Genomic DNA, 22020 nt, shown 5'->3' on the forward strand with positions numbered 1-22020 from the left:
TCTCAGTTATGCACCACCCTCTGGCTCCAGGTCACACTGTGGGCCTCCTGCCCTGCTGCACTCGGGGGCCTCGCGCCAGCCAGGGCTGGGGTGTTGCGCAGTCTGAGCCCTGGCCTGGTGGCAGAGCAGAGAGAACATATTTAAGGATGTATTGAAAGCTGAATTTTGATTCTGGTGACTTGAATCAAATCACTTAGTAAAATCTGGGTCATCATATCTCTCTCTCAGAGTTTTTATGAGGCTTAAGGTAAGCCTAAGGGTCCCCTAGAGCAGCCTACTGTTTAAGAAAAGACTGTGGACTCAAAGCCTTTATTTGCCATTTACAAGTTGTGTGACATTGGGCAAGTTATTTAAATTCCTGTGCTTCAGTTTTCTCATCTTTAAAATGGGAGTAATAATAATAATACCTACAGATTAATAATGGTACCTGCCTAATAATAATAATAATAATACCTACTTCCTTTAGTCACTGCAAATGCTAAAGAATGAATACAAATTAAAGAATTTGAACAGAGACTATTCCATACAATCTATTAATTCATTCTAGGTATTGTTATTATATAAAGTGCTTAGCAATATAAAAGGAATGTAAAAGAAAATAATAAATAGTAACTACAATGGTAATAAAACTAGTGAGCATTTATTGAATACTTACAATGTAAAAGTGAAAGTGAAATATATACTCCTATTACACACATCTTCTAAAACAAAGTGGCTCATTGTAATATAGTGAACATCATTGAAATGCTGTATTTGAGATCAAGTTGGTTTTTGTCTAAGGCCTGGATTTGTGCCATACACAAAACTGGTCTGTGTATGTGCTAGGGTTAGGGGATGACAAATGTTGGTGTAAATTAAATAATTAAGTTCTTCCTGCAAATTAAGCTCAGATTAGCAAAGCCCAGGCTAGTTACAAGGCCATCATGTGAGGGGCTGTGGGGTCTATGACTTTTACTCTCGAAAGTGTGTCCTGGGAGCCATCACATGCCATTATCTCCTGCTGTCTTTATGACAGTATTTCCTTCTATGCTTTGAAACAGAATTCATTCTCCGCAAGCAGGTATAACTGATCTCTGAAGAAATGTTAGAGGTAAAAGGTGTCTCTGGTAGGAATCACATCCTCCACTGCTCTTCTTTATCAGACTCTACTTGTCACGACTGTCATGTGACATCAAGAAAACACCATTTGAATCTGATCTTACATTTAGTTTTGTGTGTGGTGTTAGAGAATGTTCTAATTTCATTCTTTACCATGGAGCTGTCCAGTTTTCCCAGCACCACTTATGAAAGAGACTATCTTTTCTCCATTGTATATTCTTACCTCCTTTTGTCTTGCAAATCAACTATTCTCCAATATAGAATAAAAAATTAAATCAAAAAAAATAATTAAATACCAAAAAAGAAAAGAAAAGGATGCTTGTCTTAACAAATGGGAGGATTTCCAGTTAGACAGACTGCAGAGTTCACTGTGAGCTAAAGGTCTTTGAAATTAGGTCTTAGAGATAAAACAGTGCCATTGTCTTTCATGGCTGCTAGGAGGAGGTGCAGACTCTTAAAAAAGCAATAGATGAGGCACAAACGCTACCACAAGAGACAGGTTTTGGTACCAGACTCGAGGGATATGGGTCAAAGGAAAATGGACATTTGGCTACTGGGAGAGAATGCATGTTCCTCTCTCCATGCTCCGTCCACTCAAAGAGATGATGGTGGACAAATGGCTGGCTATGTAAAGGAGACATTCATAAGCAACCTGTTCTATTGACTGTGTTGCTGAACCATGGTCCCCAGGTGATCTTCATGACCCAAGGGTTCCATGATGGTGACTGTCACTGGCTCAAACACTGTGGCTAGCCTCATGATTTATCACTGTAACAGACAAACAGAAGGTAGACAATCCCACTGTATGGTTGATAAAACTGAAGCTCTGGGAGGTGAAACTCTCCCCAAGCAATCCAAGGTCAAGTGCCCCAAACTGCAATCTACCATCTGATTCTTTGGTTCAGGTCAGGTCACCCCCAGTGGGACAGTGTCCATGTCCCAGCTGATGGGCATACCAGCACCACAGCCGGTTTACTGCCTGCCCTGGCAATTCTTATATTCGTTGTCACCTCTACAAATCAAGGCTTAACATTCTCTTTTTGATAAAAGTTGGAATGTTTTACTGGGAGCCAAAGTCGGGTTCCTTCCTTTAACCAACGGCTTTGTTAGAAGCCTGTCCTGCAGGAGTAACTCACACTGATGTTAATAATGATACCTGACATTTGCTGAGTGCTTTCTACATGCCAGGGACCATTTTAAGCATTTCATATACATGCCTGTGTTTAAATCCCAAGTAACACAATGAGATAAAGTCCTGAAACTGTTCCATTTTACAGATAAGGAAACTGAGACACCATGGGTTTAAGCAGGTCATGGAAAAGTCTCATAGCTCCTAAGAAATTGAGCTGGGATTCAAATCTAGACAGTATCACCTTAGAATTTGTGATAGCTTCTCAAGGTATCCTTCAACAGTAAGAAGATAGCCAGGGTCAGGACTGAGGCGAACACAGTATAGAGTGACACCTACAGAGCTAAAGCCTGGTCGGGTGTTTCACTAGGGGCCCAGATGTCTAAGCAGCCTGGGGCAGGATGCAAGAACTCGGCCAGAAGATGATGGATGATAATGCCTGATGGAGGGGGATGGAAGAAAAATTAAATGTGTGTTTTAATAGTCTTGGCTTATATAAATCAGTTCAAAATATATTAAAAAGGGATAATCAATCATTACAGCAAAATGAGTTGATTGTTACAGGAAAATGAATGTATTGCTTTCATTTTTCTGTGGCCACAGCAGAATTTTGTGTTCATCCACAAGGCTCAAATTTTCTTCTAGGTGTTTGTCTAAGCTCTCTTCTATAACAAGGTCTCCTGGCCTTTTTACATGGCTTTTAAACTGTTATAACTATTTAATTTTCCTACCTTAAATAATCTTTCCCATGATACCTTATAATCATAAATGGGTGAAACAAAAATGATGAATGTGTCCATATATACTATTTTGTACATACATACACACTTGTGCCTATAAGAAAGACTTTTAAAGGAGTACAGCTTGAACTGGCAACCTTTTCTACAGCCTGACTTACAAATATATTCTAGGGAAAAAAGGAGTACATTTGGAGTCCATGTAGGCAGGCCTACAGTATCTTGAGATGAATGTAAGATTTTATCATTTAGTAAAACCACAATGGAGTGAAATTAGACTAGGGAAAGGTATGGACATTTAAAAAGAGAATCCAATGTGCCTCTCACCACCCATGTCTCAAACCAGTTCCAAAAGATCTATGCATCTAGTGTATGCTCTAAGACCTTATTGCAGAAAGACCTTATTTCAAGGACACAGGGGCGGGAAGGCAGAAGGCAGGAGAGAAAGCAGTGAAGAGCCACCAAGAAAAAAGTCCTGCGATTTTGTGGAAAAGTAGCTTCATACAAATAAGACCGTGGTCTACATACATTAAAGGTGGGTTTCCATACGGCAAGGTGTAGCAATAATAGAGAAGACCAGATCGATTTGTAAATTATCACCTAGGCTGATGTCACCAGACTGCCAAATTGCTTAGCTGAGGTCACAGGATGACTAACTGTCACTAAAACTCAGATACATTCTGAGATGTATGTATGAAATTCTGAAATTTCTGAATTCTGAAATTTTGAAATTCTGAAAAGGAATTCTTTCTACAGGAATCTTTAAAAATACTGAAAACAAATATAGAAAATGTCTCAGTTTCCTTCCTTTTTGAAATGGCTAATAACATATTTGTTTTTTAGTTTCCCAATGACATTCAGAATTCCATATAAATTAAATCTTGCTTTTTCATGGCTTTATTCAAACCCCGTGAAGAATTAAGAAAGGACCCCCACAAAAAAGCAGTATTATAAGGGAATAAATAATTCTCAGTTAACAACTCAGCCAGACTGCCCTTGCACAATAAGCATGACATCTTCAAGGATAGGGTCAGACACAGGCTTGTGATGTATCAAAATTATAAATAATTATAGCAATGAATTCATTTAATCAATCAATTTCACCAGTGGTGTGCTGGGGTGGACAGGACATAAAACTCCACACAGCTATCAATTGCTCTGATTACAGCTGGCTGTCAGCCAGAATTCCTGTGATCCATGTTAGTTAAATGCACATTAATCTGAATTTGGCAGTGTAATCAAGGACCTAACTGAACTGTGAAATTGAATTCTGCAGTGGAACATCATTTGACCATTTTATGCCAAGGCTGGGGAAAAAAGGCTCAGCGGGAGGACGGAGAGAGAAAAAAAAGAAGGAAAAAACTCCTGTGGCAGCATCTATTTGTCATCGTGGCCTTCTATGCTGGTGACAGGCAGGCTGCGGCTGGATTGTGCTGGATGTGTGTGTGTGTGTGTGTGTGCACACGTGTGTGCGTGGTATAAGTCTGCACCCACATAATGGGGACTGCGGAAGCTTCCATGAAGGATGGAGTCTCTCTCTCCACGCCCTGCAGTTATAGAGAATGCAGAGGCAGCTGTTTCCAGGGCCTGAGTGTGATGCTTTAATACACCTTTTCAAAGCACAACAAAGCAAAGAGACTGCTCGTGCCCGGAATGAAAAAAGCCAGACTACGTGCTACTTGTTCTCCATAAATCAAATGCAGGATAAGAGAGAACCATAGGGCTCTAAATAAGAAAAGGACATCTTACACTGTCCTTACTTGACTCAAAGGGAAATGTAACAGGGCCAAGGCTTGGCTTGGGAAAAGGAAAACATGTGCTCGTAAGGACCTGGGAGAGAATCTGGAGCTGGTTTTCTCTGCAGGGACATTTCAGAGATGGATAAGCAGGGGAAGGGGATTCACTAAATCCTGTGACCTGCATCCCTTGGTTATGCTCTGAAACCCCAGGCCTTCCTGCTGTGGGGCAGAGGTGCTGCTAACGGGGGCTGATGGGCTCCTGTGTCTCCGTCCTTGACTTTCCAGCCTCTGCTTCTCCCACCAAGGTGGCTGCTGACACCAGTGCTATTATTACAGGATGGTGGGGAGTTTTTCCACCTCCAATGTCATTTTAATAAACAGTAGCTACTGTTCCCAGAGCTTGAGGCAAAACCTTGACACGTGCTGAGCCATGGTCAGTTTCCTCTGAATTACTTATGTTCATTTACAAAATGGAGTGGCCCTGTTTCAGAGTCTATGACACTGGCTGGATGACACAGAGATACAGCACACACTTTGAGCTGGCATTCAATTTTGGTGAAAGAGGCACACACACATCACAGCAGGGAGCAGGGGTCACGAGCTGGACCCCCTAGGACCTCAGAGATCAAGGTATCTCCTTAAGATCCCTGTTCAGGGAACTTGGGAAGTATGTGTTCTGGACTGTGAGACACTTGCTGGGTTTCCAAACTGCATGTAGCAGAAAGCTATTCACCATATTTAACTTTTTTGCAGGAAAATCTCCCATCTGTGATGCTGGATACCCATCTAGGTGTGTAGGAACTTACACATTATGACATGAAGTTTGAAGAGTCATGCATTTCCCTGCTTGCCTTTCCCATGCATCCACAAAACGGATGGTAAATACACACTAAGAGTCTGACAAGTGGCTCATGACCTGTACAAAGAGGCAAACCTTGAGTTACATGAAGAAGTGAAGCAATCTCTGATCAGCAGGCTGTCCCCTCACCTTGGAGTCAGTATATCCAATTAACCCCCCACAGTTGCTGCTCCAAACTCTGCAGATGCATCCTGTATTCAAGAGCAGATTACCCCGACCTGTGCTCTGTCGCCAGCTGCAGGCATGTTGTGGGCTGGGGGTGGGGGTGGACCTCTGGGGATTAGTTCACTGCTGAAGAACATGGTTCAACAATGTCAGGGCCTCTGAGAGCACTGGGGCAGACAAGGCCAGGTTAGATTCATTTCACTTTTAATTTGGTAATGGGAAAACCCACTTATAATGACCAAATACAATTTACTTTGAACCATAATAACATTCACGGGGAGATGAGTTCATTCATATGCAAAAGACGCCTCAAGTCTCCATCAGAAGGGACAGATGTCAGAGCTATTGCTCTGAGTCACCTCTTTGTGTGTTTTATGAGCCTTAATGAACAGCCTACAGGAGCCCATGTGTAAAGGAAAAGATCTACAGGCAGCACTCTCCGTTATTCTATTAGGCGATTAAGCACTTCTTTCTTTCTCTCTTTCCCTGCCTCTCAGCCCTTCCCTTTCTCAGATTGTTGGTGCAGCCTATCAGATTTCACCAGCCTAGTCATTTAATTACCCATAAGGCCCCTAAAGTGTCTCTGAAAAGTGTTCTGCTGGGACCCTTAGGAGATCAGGAGCCGCAGTTTTGTTCCTGGAGTCTTGGTTGAATCTGGGTATGCCAGTACCGCAAAGAATGGTGAGTCATTAAACTTGATTCAGTAAGGCTGAGCACACTGGTTCAACTGCTCTTTCCTTCCAGGGAAAGCAAAGTGATAGCTGAGCAATGAAAAGCCATTGCACTGGTGACTCCAGAAGGAGGGTCTGGGGAACCATGCCACTGTTTTCCTTGCGTCCTCTATCTTCACTCAGAACTCTTTACTTCACTGTCTATCTGGAATGGCGTGGGCCCAGCATGGCTTGCTTTGCTGCTCCGTGCAGTGGAGATGAAGTGGGTAACGTGGAAGGGTTGGTTGGCAAGAAGTCATCACGACTATCCATCTACAGTAATGATGGTTCTTGCTTTCATGCTGCTAAATTTCCTGTTCTCTCTTAGCATCTGGCTTTCATAGGCAGTCTGAGAATTTCATTTCCATTCTGGAGACCAGAGAAAGAATTGGGGTGGCAGGATTGGGGTCCCTAGGCCAGCTCAGTCATGACCTAGAGCTTTGCATGACCTTGAGGAAGTCACACAACTACTCTGGCCTGTGACCCAGATCTCTAAAGTGAGGACAGTTGTAATTATGAGACTGCACAGAGTGACTGTGAGGGCAGAGTCAGATAGAACTTGTTACCATATTTTGAAAATGTGTGAAAGTTTATATCGATAGGGTGCTCCTATGACTGGCACAAGAGATATGGTGACATGTTTTCCAACCAGAAACATTCCTGAGTATAAGGTCTGATACTGAGGATGTGCCAAGTGCTAACTCCTTTACATTTATCAACCTTTTTCCAGCCACAGGACAAGCTGGAAGCAGGTACTGAGATGCCCTATTTGCAGATGAAGGAACTGAGGCACAGACAAGATCACACAGCTGGAGAGTGCTTGAATCTTGGGGATCTGACTCTAGAACGTGTGCTCTTCAATGTCTTCTGTAATGGGTGAGAAAATCTGAACTCTGTTCTATGAAATTAAATAAGACCATCACTCAAGGTTGAGGGAGTGCATACGAGAGACTCCAGTGATCCCTACTCTTAATGCTTTACCTATAGATCGCAGTCTGGTGACTCTAAGGAGCCTGTCAAAGGATTCCAGCCTACCAAGAACAGACAGAAAAAAGTGTGCTCCTGTGCACCAAATCCATCTGTGAGTCAGCACTTGTTCCTTGTCAGCAAGGTGAGGGCTGCTCGTGGTGTGAGTATCTGGGCCCCGAGGGCTTATATCCATTCCCCAGGGCCTTATGAACCTCGTTTTGTTTTTTTTTTTTCCCTGTAAAAACAGGAACATCCTGGAATAGATAGACTTTGGAGTCCAATGGACCTAACTTTGGATCTTGGTTCAGCTGTTTGTCTCACAGCCTTGGATGTCTAGAAATATTAAGTCTCTTTGAGTCTCGGTCCTTCACAGTAAAAAGGGAAATGATCTTGAATTCTTCAGGAGTTGTCATGAGGACAAAATCAGGTCATGTTTGCAAAAGGCTTAGCATAGCACCTGCCACACAGTAAACCCCAGCATCACATCACAGCTGTCATCCATCTAGAAGCTACACACAGACTGATGTATGCAGAGGACACATATTAATAATTAGGCTACTGTAAGTATTAACTTCGGAGAAGGCAATGGCACCCCACTCCAGTACTTTGCCTAGAAAATCCCATGGACGGAGGAGCCTGGTAGGCTGTAGTCCATGGGGTTGCTAGAGTCGGACACGACTGAGCGACTTCACTTTCACTTTTCACTTTCATGCATTGGAGAAGGAAATGGCAACCCACTCCAGTGTTCTTGCCTGGAGAATCCCAGGGACGGGGAAGCCTGGTGGGCTACCGTCTATGGGGTCGCACAGAGTCGGACACGACTGAAGCGACTTAGCAGCAGCAGCAGCAAGAATTAACTTATTTAACCTCACTCTGCACCATAAGGCGTCTTTATGCCTGTTTCACAGATAAAGAAGTAAAGGCACAGTTTAGCAGTTTGCTCAGTCGTAAGTGGTGACATCAAGACTCAAGCCAGGGAGTGTATCTTCCTGACCTACAGCCCTGACTGCCAGAGAGGACTTGAGAAACGACAGTGAGGGGAAAAGGGTTCCCAGCTGGAGCTGCTTCTGCTCCCATGTGACACTGTTTTTAAAGATATTTTAGTTGTTGTAAGTGAGAGAGGGGTGCCGGTACTGAGAAGACGACAAGGGTGCTGCTAAATATCTTACAGTGCATTGGGGCACCCCTGCAACAAACAATTACCAGGCCCCAAATGTCGACAGTGTCCAGGCTGAGAAACCCTGCTATAGAGTAGAACAGGATGACACAGCCCAACCCTCCACTGCTGCAGGTGTCTGAGGAGATTGTAAGAAGCCAAGTTAAGGCTTGGCACCCACAGAAGCTATTTCTGTGCCACTGGGGATGTAGCCAGTGTCTACTGAGGGGCTGAGCCTGGAAAGCTGGGTCCCAGCTCTCCTATGAGCAGGCTGACCAGGCTGTTTACTGAGCCTCTCAAAGCCCTGGCGGGCTCATCTGTTCAAAGGGGGCAAGAATTTACAGGACATGATGCTCAACAAGGCAACACATGGATCTGACACCCAGGCAGTGCCTAGTCAACTGGCAGATCAGGGATGATACTAGGGGCTTCTCAGCAGCTGGAGCCAGAACAAGGGATGGATGTCCCAGGCCAGCACCAGACACCTGAGCCAGCAGCCGCATGGTCCCTGGAGAGTGTTGGAATAAGCACAGTCAAATGTGTGGGCAGGAGCTCCAGCCAGCTTCCCTCCCTCCAACGCAGGCTTGTCTGCAGGGCAGGGTGGAAAACAGTCTCTTTCCACACTTTTGTAGTTCTGTAAGTCCTGTATGGATTTGGTTTGACCTTATCTTCTTCTTAAGGATTCATCTGCTTAGCCCCAGCAGAAAAACCACTTAGAAGTAGAGAGACGGATGCCAGTATCTACATATTCATAACAACCTTAATTCTTGTCACTCTAATGGGAAAATTAGGTAGGTAGATAACACTGCAGGATTTTTTTTTTTTACTATAGGTTAACACGCGTAATTTTTTTTTTAAATTTAAGCCAAAATGTAAAACTGGTCTCTCTCTCTCTCTCTCTCTCTCTCACACACACACACACACACATACACAGACACACACATCCTCCTCATTTTTGCTGTATTTGGAAACCAAGTTTCACGCTTTCTCTCATTATTGTGAACATTACCCACTGGTTTCTAGAATTTTCCATGAGGCAAAGTCAAATTATCTGAGTCGTGATCGCCATTTCTTCTCTCAGCAGAAAATCCAAATGTGTTTGGTAGATTTTCAAGAGTTTAGTTCTAAGAACACAAGCACCTAACTATTTTTAGAAAGATGTTATATTTTCAAGCAAGCATTTTAATTACTAACAGGCCCCTTACCTCCTACCCTCCCACAAGACCTGCTCATGAATTTCTCATGGGTCTCCTATGAAACATGGAACAACAGCTTGGAGTTCTGATTATAAGGGATGAAAATGACTTGGTAGGAGTGTTATGTGCTTTTTTCCTGAGCCATAATAGTTTTTACATAGTTTCTGGGTTTGAGAAAACCAGATGTTAGGGCAGCTCTGCTCTGCCTTATGTTTGGGAGTCTGCAAGAAGAGGGCATGGTAAGGATGGGGCAATTTATCCCCTCCCTATTGCCTCCTCCCTCCCTGCTTTGATCCTTCACTCCATCCTCTCTCTATTCCTCCAGTGAACCTAAAATTCTGGTGGCCACCGGGACCTCTCGTGGGTTTTACTGGCAAATGCAGTTGAACCCCTAAAATTACGTATGCCAATATAATGGGAAGAATGTTGAATTGGGGGAAACTCTAGGCCTGGATTCTTGTTCTTGTTTTGTAATCAGCAAATGAAACCTTAAGTGTGCCATGTGACTTTCTGGACCTCAGTGTCCCCTTCTGTGAAATGAATAGGCAGGGGATGTTGGTGGTTATATTAAATCTCAAATGCCCCAAGGGATTAGTTTAATGGGAAAAATGAGTGAAGTGTGCTAGGCAGAGCCTATCTTTTCTAATGGGGCAAGCTTTTACCTCCAGACAGTTCTGTTTCCAATGCTATGCGGAAACGTGGGCCCAGGGACAACAAATGGTTCCATTTTTCACAAGAGAAACCTGAGACTCAAAAGCTGAGAATTCTAAGTGAAATATCTTGATTTTCCAGGTGTTGAAAATGACTGCTGGATAACTAAACATGTTAATGGGCCAAATACAGCTCCATGACTAAAAGGTTAAAGCCTCGGAACACAATTTTCTCAATGACAATGACCTAAAACAGCTCTCAACACAAGTATTCAAATATACAGCACAGAAAAATCATATTCAACCATGTATAGCCAGAACAGTTCTGAGGAAAAAGAATACAACTGGAGGTATAATATTTCCTCATTGCAAACTATATTACAAAGTTATAGTAATCAAAACAGGATGGCTTTGGCATAAAACACACTTAGATCAGTGGAACAGAATACACAGCCCAGAAATAAACCCCACACATGCAGTCAATTATTGAAAAAGGAGCCAAGAATGTACAATGGGGAAAGGGTAGTCTCTTCAATAAACAGTGCTGGGAAAACTGGACAGCCATGTGTAAAAGAATGAAATTGGACCCCTATCTTAAACCAATCATACACAAAATTCAACTCAAATGGATTAAAGTCTTGAAACCACAAAGTTTCTAGAGGAAAGCTCTTTGACATTGTTCTTTGCAATGACTTTTTTAGACTTGACACTAAAAGCAAAGGCAACAAAGGCAAAAATAAACAAGTAGGACTAAATTAGACTAAAAAACTTCTGCCGAGCAAAGAAAGAGGCTTCTCTGATAGCTCAGTTGGTAAAGAATCTGCCTGCAATGCAGGAGACCCCAGTTCGATGCCTGGGTTGGGAAGACTCCCTGGAGAAGGGAAAGGCTATGCACTCCAGTATTCTGGCCTAGAGAATTCCATGGACAGCTGGAATTCTCTGTTCCATTGGTTTAAGAATGGAGCCCAGTTTCACTCTTTTACACATGGCTGTCCAGTTTTCCCAACACTATTTATTAAAGAGACTACCCTTTCCCCATTGTACATTCTTGGCTCTTTCTTCAATAACTGACTACACACGTGTGGGGTTTATTTCTAGATTGTGTATTCTGTTCCACTGATCTAAGTGTGTTTTATGCCAAAACTATCCTGTTTTGATTACTATAACTTTGTAATGTAGTTTGCAATGAGGAAATGTGATACCTTCAGTTGTACCGTAAAAAAAAAAAAAAAAAAAAAAAACCGCCAAAAAAAAAATGAAAAAGTAACCTACAGAACAGGAGAAAACATTTTTAGATCACATATTTGATAAGGAGTTAATATCCAGTATTCTGGAAACTCATAGCAAGGAATTCAATAGCAAAAGTACCATATTACCATATACCATAATTTTAAAATGGGCAAAGGACCTGAATACCAACAGGCATATAAAAAGGTGCTCAACTTCACTAATCATCAGGAAAATGCAAATTAAAAGCACAATGAGATACTACCTCCACCTGTTAGGATAGCTATTATTAAAGAGGTGTGTGTGCTAAGTTGTTTCAGTCGTGTCCAACTCTTTGCGACCCTATGGACTGTAGCCCACCAGGCTCCTCTGCCCAAGGGATTCTCCAGGCAAGAATACTGGAGTGGGTTGCCATTTCTTTCTCCAGGGGATCTTCCTGACCCAGGGATCGAACCTGCCTCTCTTTATGTCGCCTGCATTGGCAGGAGAGTTCTTTGCCACTAGCACCGATGAGGATGTGGAGGAAGGAGAACCCTTGTGTGCTGTTGGTGGGCACGTGCACTGGCATAGTCACAAGTGTACAAGAAATTGAAAGTAGAACTACTACACAGTACAGCAGTCCTGCTTCCAGGTATATATCCAGAGGAAACAAAATCATTATCTGGAAAAGATATCTGTACTCCCATGCCCACTGCCACATTATTAGCATAGACAAGATATGGAAACAATCTATGTGTCCATCAACAAATGAATGGATCAAGAAAATGTGACTCAAAGAAATGTATATATAAAGGAATATTCTTCAGCCTTACAAGAGAAGCAAATCTTGAACCTTGTCATCTGCAATAACATGGAAGAAACTGAAGGGCATTATGCTAAGTGAAATAAGCCATACAGAGAATGACAACTACTGCAACTGGTATCATTTATATGTGGGATTTTAGAAAATAAAGGAAGAAGTCAAACTCATGGAAACAGAGAACAGAAAAGTAGTTGCCAGGGTCTAGGAGGTGGAGAAAAGGAAGTTGGTTAAAGGATACAGACTTTCAGCTCTAAGGTCTGAGGATAGATTGTATCACATGGTGATTGTAGTTGATAGTACTATATTGTAGAATTGAAATCTGCTAAAAGAGTAGAACCTAAATTTCTCATACATAAGCAAAAAGGTAAATATGTGAGGTGATGAATGTCAACTCAGCGAGGGAAATCCCTTCACAGTGTATATGTAGATCAGATCATCATCTTGAACACTTCAAATATCTTAAAATTTTGTCAATTATAAACTTGGTAAAGCTGAAAGAAATCACATTATTTATTCCTGAAGTAAGCACTGATGTTCACAAACTAGAGAATGTAACTAGATTCAGCTACAGGATGTGTTAATTTGCTTAGTTCATTCTACAACTGTGATGCTCTACAACCTTGGGTTGGGTGATGTGCACAGGAAATTACATAAATGATCTCCTGCATCATGACACGTGCATATGGCTTCCTAGAGCTTTTGTCTGTCAGTTAGTTAGACAGACCTCTTTCCAACCATTGCCCTGGGGAGAACATAGGAAAAGGCAGTCATGATACCTTCATCATGGTAGTTCAAATAGATAATGCAGTGAGATGGAAAGCACTCTCAATATTTAAATTTTAATTGGTGGTATGTATTTCAGGTCTTTATTTCCTTAGGATTTATTTTTATATATTGGGAACTAAAGTGATTGTTATTTTGCTTTTTCTAAAGTATGGCTTAAGTCACTCTCAATTTGTCCCTAAAAGACTTCAATATCTTGGATTATGTTTATGAAAAATAACAAACAAAGGAAAATATTGGGCATTGATAACCAATCAGATGATGCAGGCAGCCCTGCCCTCCAAGATTCGCTGTGCGGCTCACCAAGCTGTTGAAGAGACAGTATTGGGTTGCAAACGTCCACAATCATGCTTCTAGAAGCCACGTCTCCCTCAACTGGTCTGAGACCTCTGTAATCTAGAACTCACAGCCAAATGGCCCATCTTCACTTAGCTGTAGCAGGGAGGTAGCAAAAACATTTCTAAGTTAACTGGGAAAACAAAGTGCTGGCACACTTTCCAAGGTATTTTGTAAAGCCAGTAACTCCTCCAACAGTGGTTCCCAAACTTTGGGGTATCATGACCCAGCCACATTTCAAAGCAAATTTACAACATTAAGAAAAAATATTAAAAGAGAAATTACAATAAGACAAAACAAAAGAAAAAGCACACCAAGGAAGGCCTAGCAACCAGATTCCATCTATCGTCCTAAAGTTGCACACACACACACACACACACACACACACACGACATGTCAACGCTAACCTAGTAGAAAGAAATACTCTCAAAATACCGACAATCCCTTGAATTGAATACAATTAACTTTATTAAAACTTACCCATTATCCTGACTTTTTTCCCCTTTTTGGCAGTTCTAGGTACCCTTTACCAGAGTGGAGGAACTACTGTATTACTCCCTCTGGCAGTCTAGAACTCTACACTCTGTAACACAAGACACCCTGCTGTGCCAGCACAGAACATTTATCACTAATATAGCAGGATATCTTTTGGAAAAAAATGTTCTTTTGCCTTTTAACCCAGAAAGCCTGTAGGAACTCCCCAGAGGATTTGATTTTAATGAATACATGTGCCTTGCCCTAAATTCTCTGCCCTGGGGGCTTGTGAATGGAAACCAGGCAGAATTTTGATACAGATTCTCACTTACAGACTAACCAGTGCTCTAGAATGCAAATAAGAGGGTGGTGGGAGCACACCTTGTGGAGGTCCCGCATGCTGGAGGGAGGGAGGCAGTGAACGTTACCTTTGGAACGCACACTGTGGGCTCAGACAGGCGCGGGTACGTGTAGGAGCTGTAGGAGTGTCCTTGGGGGTGGGTTTTAAATGCACTTTCTCCGAAGGGCATCATGGGCTCCTGGAGCCCGGAGCCTGACCGGGACCTCTGCCGCATGGCAGGCTGAGGGCTCGTCTGACACAGGTACGATGACTTTGGCCTCCTGTCATAGTCATCCAGGCTGGGTCCCCATTCACTTTCGCTGTATGCCAAGCTCTCCTTTGAGCACCCACTGGTCCCTGCAGTTCTAGAAGGTATGAACTGGAACGGATAATCCAGAGGGGAGCTGCCCGAGGCTCTCTGGAAGCCCCACTTGAGGTCACTGTACTCGCTGGGTTTGCTCAGTGAGTCCAAGTGTGCATGATAATCTGCAGGAAACCGGGCTCTGTCGGACTGCAAAGCCTGCATCTCAGGATAATAGGCCTCCCCATGTTGCATCTTCAATACGTGCCCATTTTGCCTGGCAGAGTGGCCGCCTTTATAAAACGGGTCCAGATCATCTCCATAGAGACTCTTTTCTCTGTACTTTTCAGACGCATAGTCAGCAGTGGTGTCAGATTCGCTGGAATACTGCGAGAAGGTGAGAAAGCCGTTTTCTTCCCGATGGCCTGGACCACGGCTGGAGGCTCCCTGGTCTGGGGTGGGTGGGCTTTCCTTCCTCAGGGAGTTGGAGCGGGTCACAGAGATGTTGTCAAAATCCTCCAGCAGGCCGTTGATGGAGGTCTCCTTGCAGGGTTTGTTTCCTCTAACGATTGTCTGGGAATAATAAAGAGAACACTGTTTAAAGAAAACATTTCACACTTTCAAATTGATGGAAGAATCCTATCCTGATTCCGTCCAGTTTAAACCACAGAGGAAAATAGGCCCCAGGGGCATTTCATTAAAAAAGATAAAGAAAAAAGCCTGTTGATTCTTTGATTTCTTGACTGGTGAAATAAATCAAATATTAAACAGTAGTCTCAAATTGCAAATTCTTCCTTATCTGTCTCAATAGAGATATCAAATATCAAAAAGCCATTTAGAAGCTATTTATCGGGTATCACTGTTTTATGTACCAGTTCATTGCTTCTTCACTAAACCCTAGCGATCTAACAATAAGCTGATGATTATAATTTTAAGTTCATAACTCTTTGCTTATAAAACGTATACTTACTATCTTTTTACATTCATTATCCAGATTACTTCCAAAATTAAAACCATTGTTACTTAAACAGTAACATACTCAGAAAGAGGTGCACATTTTTTTTTAACCTTTTTATGAAAGACATAATAATTGAAGCTATCAGATTTCATAGAAGAGGAAACTTTCTAAGCTGTAAATAGGGAATGGCACGAAGATTACTTATATGATTTAATTTGTGATCAAACGTGATATAACTGTAATGGTTTCTTGACTGTGTATCATCGGTATCATCATCGCCGAACTTTGGATGGCTTGGTAATGATGTGGTTGTACCTGAACCTTAGTGACAAACTGCCAAGCCCAAATGTTCCCTTTAATGAACCTAAATAACACCAGGATGAATAGCAGGAGCGGAAAGAAATCAGAAAGTACTTACAGAGCTAGTCAGCTGCACCTTGACAATGACAAAGTTTGCAGTAAAATATGACGAGGGCGGATAAAAGAACAAAGAACAAAATGTGACTTCAGACTTCCAGGAATGCAAGAGAAAAATACCTTGGAGGAAGTAGCAAGGAGTTCAAAGCCATCTCAGTTACCACAAGCAATTTCAAACTGGAAGAAAAAGTCAAAGTCCTCCTAGACCTGTGTATTATAGATCAGTGCTTCTCCAACTACCACAGTGAAAGACAAATTGTTTTTCTTCCCCCTCAGTCAGTTCTGGACTTAAGCCTTGGTCTTCACCCTTTCTTTTAAATAAATGTTTAAGTCTGGAATACTTTCAGATTAACAGAGAAGCTGAAAAAAGAGGTCTCATATATGTCTCACCTAGTCCCAATGTTTTTTATTAATCACATTTTTTAATTTAAACTTTCTATTTTATATTAGAGTATAGTTGATTAACAATATTGTGATGGTTTCAGGTGCATAGCAAAGTGACCCAGCCATACATACAGATGTATCCATTCTCCACTGAAACTTCAGGAAAGCTGCTAGTTGTTAACATCTTGCATTACTGTTAACATAAACTGTTTAGCACAGTCTATGTAGATTTCATTAGATTTTTTTCTTAGTGTTTCAGAGTCCTATCCAGTCTACCTCACTACCTTTATTTGTCATGTCTCCTTAGACATGAGATAATTCTCAGACTTTCCTTGATGACCTTAACAATTTTTTTTTTAATTTGAAAGCTTTTTTTTTTAATTTCATTTTTTAACTTTACAATATTATATTGGTTTTGCCATATATCAATATGAATCCGCCACAGGTATACACGTGTTCCCCATCCTGAACCCTCCTCCCTCCCCGTACCATCCCTCTGGGTGGTCCCAGTGCACCAGCCCCAAGCATCCAGTATCGTGCACAATTTTAACGAGTACTTGTCAGTTACTGTGCAGAATGTCCCTCAACTGGGTGTATCTGGTATTTTTCTCATGTTTAAACTGAGGTTATTGGTTTACGGAAGGAAGATCACAAAGTAATATACCAATTTCATTACATCATATCCAGGATACACACCATCAGCATTACTATTGCTGATGATATTGACCTTGATCACCTGGCCATAGTAATAGTTGCCAAGTTTTCACACGGTAAAGTTTTGCTTCCCTCCTTCTCCCCTCTCACTGCACTCTTTGGAAGCAAGTCACTAAGTGTAGTCCATACTCAAGGGGTGTCCAGTCAAGATCTACCTTCCTGATGGGATGTATCTACATAAAGTACTTGGAATCCTTTTGCATAGGACACTTGCCCACTTTCCCTATTTATTTATTTTCATTTTTATATCACTTATTTGAATCAGTAGGGATAGAATCATGAATATTTACTTGTTTTATACTTTGATAGAAAGTGAAGAGGAACTAAAGAGTTTTTTGATGAGGGTGAAAGAGGCGAGTATAAAAGCTGGCTGCAAACTCAACATTCGAAAAACTAAGATATAGCACCTGGTTCCATCACTTCACGGAAAACACATGGGGAAAAAGTGGAAACAGTGACAGATTTTATTTTCTTGGGCTCCAGAATCACTGTGGATGGTGACTGCAGCCATGAAATTAAAAGATGCTTGTTCCTTGGAAGGAAAGCTATGACAAACCTAGACAGCATATTAAAAAGCAGAGACATCACTTTGCCAACAATGGTCTGTATATGGTCAGAGCTATAGTTTTTTCAGTAGTCATATACCAGATGTGAGAGTTGGACCATAAGAAAGGCTGAGTGCCAAAGAATTGATGCTTTTGAACTGTGGAGCTGCAGAAGACTCTTGAGAGTCTCTTGGACTGCAAGGAGATCCAAACAGTCCATCCTAAAGTAAATCAATCTTGAATACTCATTGGAAAGGCTGTTGTTGAAGATGAAGCTCCAATACTTTGGCCACCTGATGCAAAGAGCTAACTCATTGAATAATACCCTGATGCTGGGAAAGACTGAAGGCAAAAGGAGAAGGGGGCAGCAGAGGATGAGATGGTTAAATAGCATCACTGACTCAATGGACATGAATGTGAGCAAACTCTGAGACAGTGAAGGACAGAGAAGCCTGGCATGCTGCAGTCCATGGGGTCTCAAAGAGTTGGACACAACTTAGCAACTGAATAATACTTTGGGTTATAATTCAATACAGGCATACTTCATTTTTATTGTGCTTCACTTCATTGTGCTTTGCAGATTTCTTTCTTTCTTTTCTTTTTTTTTTTTAACAAATTGAAGGTTTATGGCAACCCTGACTCAAGCAAGTCTACTGGCACCATTTTTCCAACAACATTTTCTCACTTCTTGCCTTTATGTTACATTCTGGTAATTCTCAAAATATTTCAAACTCTCCACCAGCAAAAAAGATTATAATTCACTGATAGCTCAGATGATCGTTAGCATTTTTCAGCAATAAAGTATTTTAAAATTAAAATACTTTCAGACATTATTGTTTTTAGATATAACGCTATTGTACACTCAATAGACTACAGTATAGCATAAACATCATTTTTATAGGCACTGGGAAATCAACAAATATGTAGGTCTTGATTTACTGCAGAACTTGCTTTATCGTCATGGTCTGGAGTTGAACTTGTAATATCTCTGAAGTTTACCTGTACTTTGTTGTTTTGTTGCTCAAATTGTTTCAGCTTTGGTTATTAAGAGTTCTTTGAGACTGGCTGCTGTGTCCCTATGAAAAGGCCCAATTCTTTTATTTTTTGATCATTTGCGTACTTTCTGGCACTATCCGAGTGACAGAAAGTACCTTAAATACTCTAAGCTTAGCTTGTATTTTTTCTGTCCCTGCCCTAAAATCAGCCTTTCCTCTAAGGTGCCATGGCCCCTTTTAGTGAAGGATGCTATTAGAAACCAGTGCCTGGCTGCTGGGTGTGCATACTGCTACCAGGGTGTCACTGCCTCCAAGCCCCTTCAGTGACTAGAGCCATGCAACAGTCACATGTAAAGTGACCCATGTACACACACATGTCTATAATTCTACCCATTCATCTCTATCTGTAGTAATCTTAACATGAATTCAGATGGACGTCTCTGGATCTAATCTGGTACCATGTGGTTCATTCTAGTTTTCCCCCTTACTATTTACTTCTCTGATGCCCCCAGAAATGTAGAGGGTGATGGAGGATGTGAGGGATTAAAAAGCAGTTTTAAAACACACTGATAGTCTCATTAAACAGACTGCCTTTGGGTGGACACAAATGTGCAAATAGAAAATGAATTTAGAATGTTTAAATACAACTCATCAGTGAAGGTAAGTTACAAGGTGAAGGTTATTATTTTCTCCCATTCTGAAGGCTGTCTTTTCACCTTGCTTATAGTTTCCTTCATTGTGCAAAAGCTTTTAAGTTTAATTAGGTCCCATTTGTTTATTTTCGCTTTTATTTCCATTACTCTGGGAGGTGGGTCATAGAGGATCCTGCTGTGATTTATGTCAGAGAGTGTTCTGCCTATGTTCTCCTCTAGGAGTTTTATAGTTTCTGGTCTTACGTTTAGATCTTTAATCCATTTTGAGTTTATTTTTGTGTATGGTATTAGAAAGTGTTCTAGTTTCATTCTTTTACAAGTGGTTGGCCAGTTTTCCCAGCACCACTTGTTAAAGAGATTGTCTTTTTTCCATTGCATATTCTTGCCTCCTTTGTCAAAGAGAAGGTGTCCATAGGTGCGTGGATTTATCTCTGGGCTTTCTATTTGTCCAGTCCAGGTTTGATGGATGAGACAGGGTGCTCGGGGCTGGTGCACTGGGATGACCCTGGGGTATGGGATGGGGAGGGAGGTGGGAGGGGGGTTCAGGATGGGGACACATGTACACCCATGGCTGATTCATATCAATGTATGGTGAAAACCACTACAATATTGCAAAGCAATTAGCCTCCAATTAAAATACAAAAATTAATTAAAAAAGATATATACCTAGAAAGGCAATAGTGGCAATAAAATGGACTATAGCCACCAAAAAAAAAAAAAAAAAGGTGAAGGTTATAGAGTAAAGGAAAGATCAGAGAAAAACAAACTAAAAATCTAGGAAAGTTTTCAGGAAGAGGAGAATTTGTAAGCCAGGTCCAAGAGAGAACAACATGTGTAAACTGTCACTTACTGAGTGACTGAGGCACACAGATGACCAGGACGTGTTACAGAGCTGCATATATAAGGCCATCAGGACGAGTGTGATCACAGAAGACACGCTCCCTGCTCACACCTGCATCACAATCACTTGCCTTTGCAATTTCTATCCAGAACACCTGTTGGTTCATCTTCAGCAAATTAATAAATGACTGTATTGAGGGCTAGACTTGGAAATTCTCTACCAGGACACAGATATTTAGAAGAAGAAGAAGAAGCCTTCTCTGTATGATGTGACTCCTTTAAGATCAGAACATTATTGACCACTTCCTTTGAAATTGCTGGGTCCTCAAATCTCACTATTTCCCCACCAATACCCTTACAAGTTCATTAATGATTTGAGTGGGCAGACTTGAAATTAACTCCAGTTCTGGAGAATACTGAAAGAAAAGAATATAGTTGACAAAAAGAGGCATCTATCTTATCCATCCATCCAGCCATCCATCCACCTATCCACCCATTCTTCCACCTATGTGGAGAGTGATATCTATAGATAGGTATAATAGTTATCTGTAATATCTATATCTATACTATCTGTAAGGATTTTTTTAAGTGACTACTGAGTGACTGAACTGAATTGAACTGAACTGAAAGCAATAACATAATTTGGGATAGAGTTTTCTCTCATTAATTGTGCTATAAATATCTTACATTTGAAAAAGTAAAAACTAAACTATCATAAACAACTATTCCACTGTTTTTTTATTGCCCAGTATGTGTAGATTAGATTTCTGTGGGGATTAGAGGGTCACCGTTTCAGCATACAAATTAATCTATGACCTTAGAATTGGGAAGTTCACTGTTTCTTTGCATTTGTCATTGAATGGCCAAAGTATGTTCACTTCACATGCAAAATTATAGTGTAAATCCAATAAACAGAATTCTATGCATTTGTTAATATGGAAGAAGAAATATTGCTATGAGCTAAACACTACTTAAAAGAAAAAAAAAAAAAAAGACTATTCACTGAGTAGACCATTCAGGTATGACCTAAATCAAATCCCTTATGATTATACAGTGGAAGTGAGAAGTAGATTTAAGGGACTAGATCTGATAGCGTGCCTGATGAACTATGGACTCTGTTCATGACATTGCACAGGACACAGGGATCAAGAACATCCCTGAGAAAAAGAAATGCAAAAAAGCAAAATGGCTGTCTGAGGAGGCCTTACAACAGCTGTGAAAAGAAGAGAAGCAAAAAGCAAAGGAGAAAAGGAAAGATATACCCATTTGAATGCAGAGTTCCAAAGAATAGAAAGGAGAGATAAGAAAGCCTTCCTCAGGGATCAATGTAAAGTAAAAGAGGAAAACAATAGAATAGGAAAGACTAGAGATCTCTTCAAGAAAATTAGAGATACCAAGGGAACATGTCATGCAAAGACAGGCTCAAAAAAGGACAGATATGGTATGGACCTAACAGAAGCAGAAGATATTAAGAAGAGGTGGCAAGAATACACAGAAGAACTATACAAAAAAGATCTTCATGACCCAGATAATCATGATGGTGTGATCACTCACCTAGAGCCAGACATTCTGGAATGTAAAGTCAAGTAGGTCTGAGGAAGTATCACTAGGAGCAAAGCTAGTGGAGGTGATGGAATGCCAGTTGAGCTATTTCAAATCCTGAAAGATGATGCTGTGAAAGTGCTGCACTCAATATGCCAGTAAATTTGGAAAACTCAGCAGTGGCCACAGGACTGGAAACGGTCAGTTTTCATTCCAATCCTAAAGAAAGGGAATGGCAAAGAATGCTCAAACTACCACACAATTGCGCTCATCTCACACGCTAGTAAAATAATGCTCAAAA

At 41.2% G+C, this 22020-nt stretch overlaps 1 protein-coding gene across 1 annotated transcript in view; it reads right to left on the bottom strand.

Annotated features, from left to right (window-relative positions):
- Window positions 1–22020, bottom strand: part of PAK5 (p21 (RAC1) activated kinase 5) — a 421808-nt gene that overhangs the window by 31045 nt on the left and 368743 nt on the right. Inside the window, exon 4 of the mRNA XM_019973040.2 lies at window positions 14459–15244. Coding sequence (XP_019828599.1) covers window positions 14459–15244 — 786 coding nt within the window. The remainder of the gene's footprint in view (window positions 1–14458; window positions 15245–22020) is intronic.

Source organism: Bos indicus, chromosome 13 (genome assembly GCF_029378745.1).
Source record: "Bos indicus isolate NIAB-ARS_2022 breed Sahiwal x Tharparkar chromosome 13, NIAB-ARS_B.indTharparkar_mat_pri_1.0, whole genome shotgun sequence".
Taxonomy (NCBI): Eukaryota; Metazoa; Chordata; class Mammalia; order Artiodactyla; family Bovidae; genus Bos; species Bos indicus.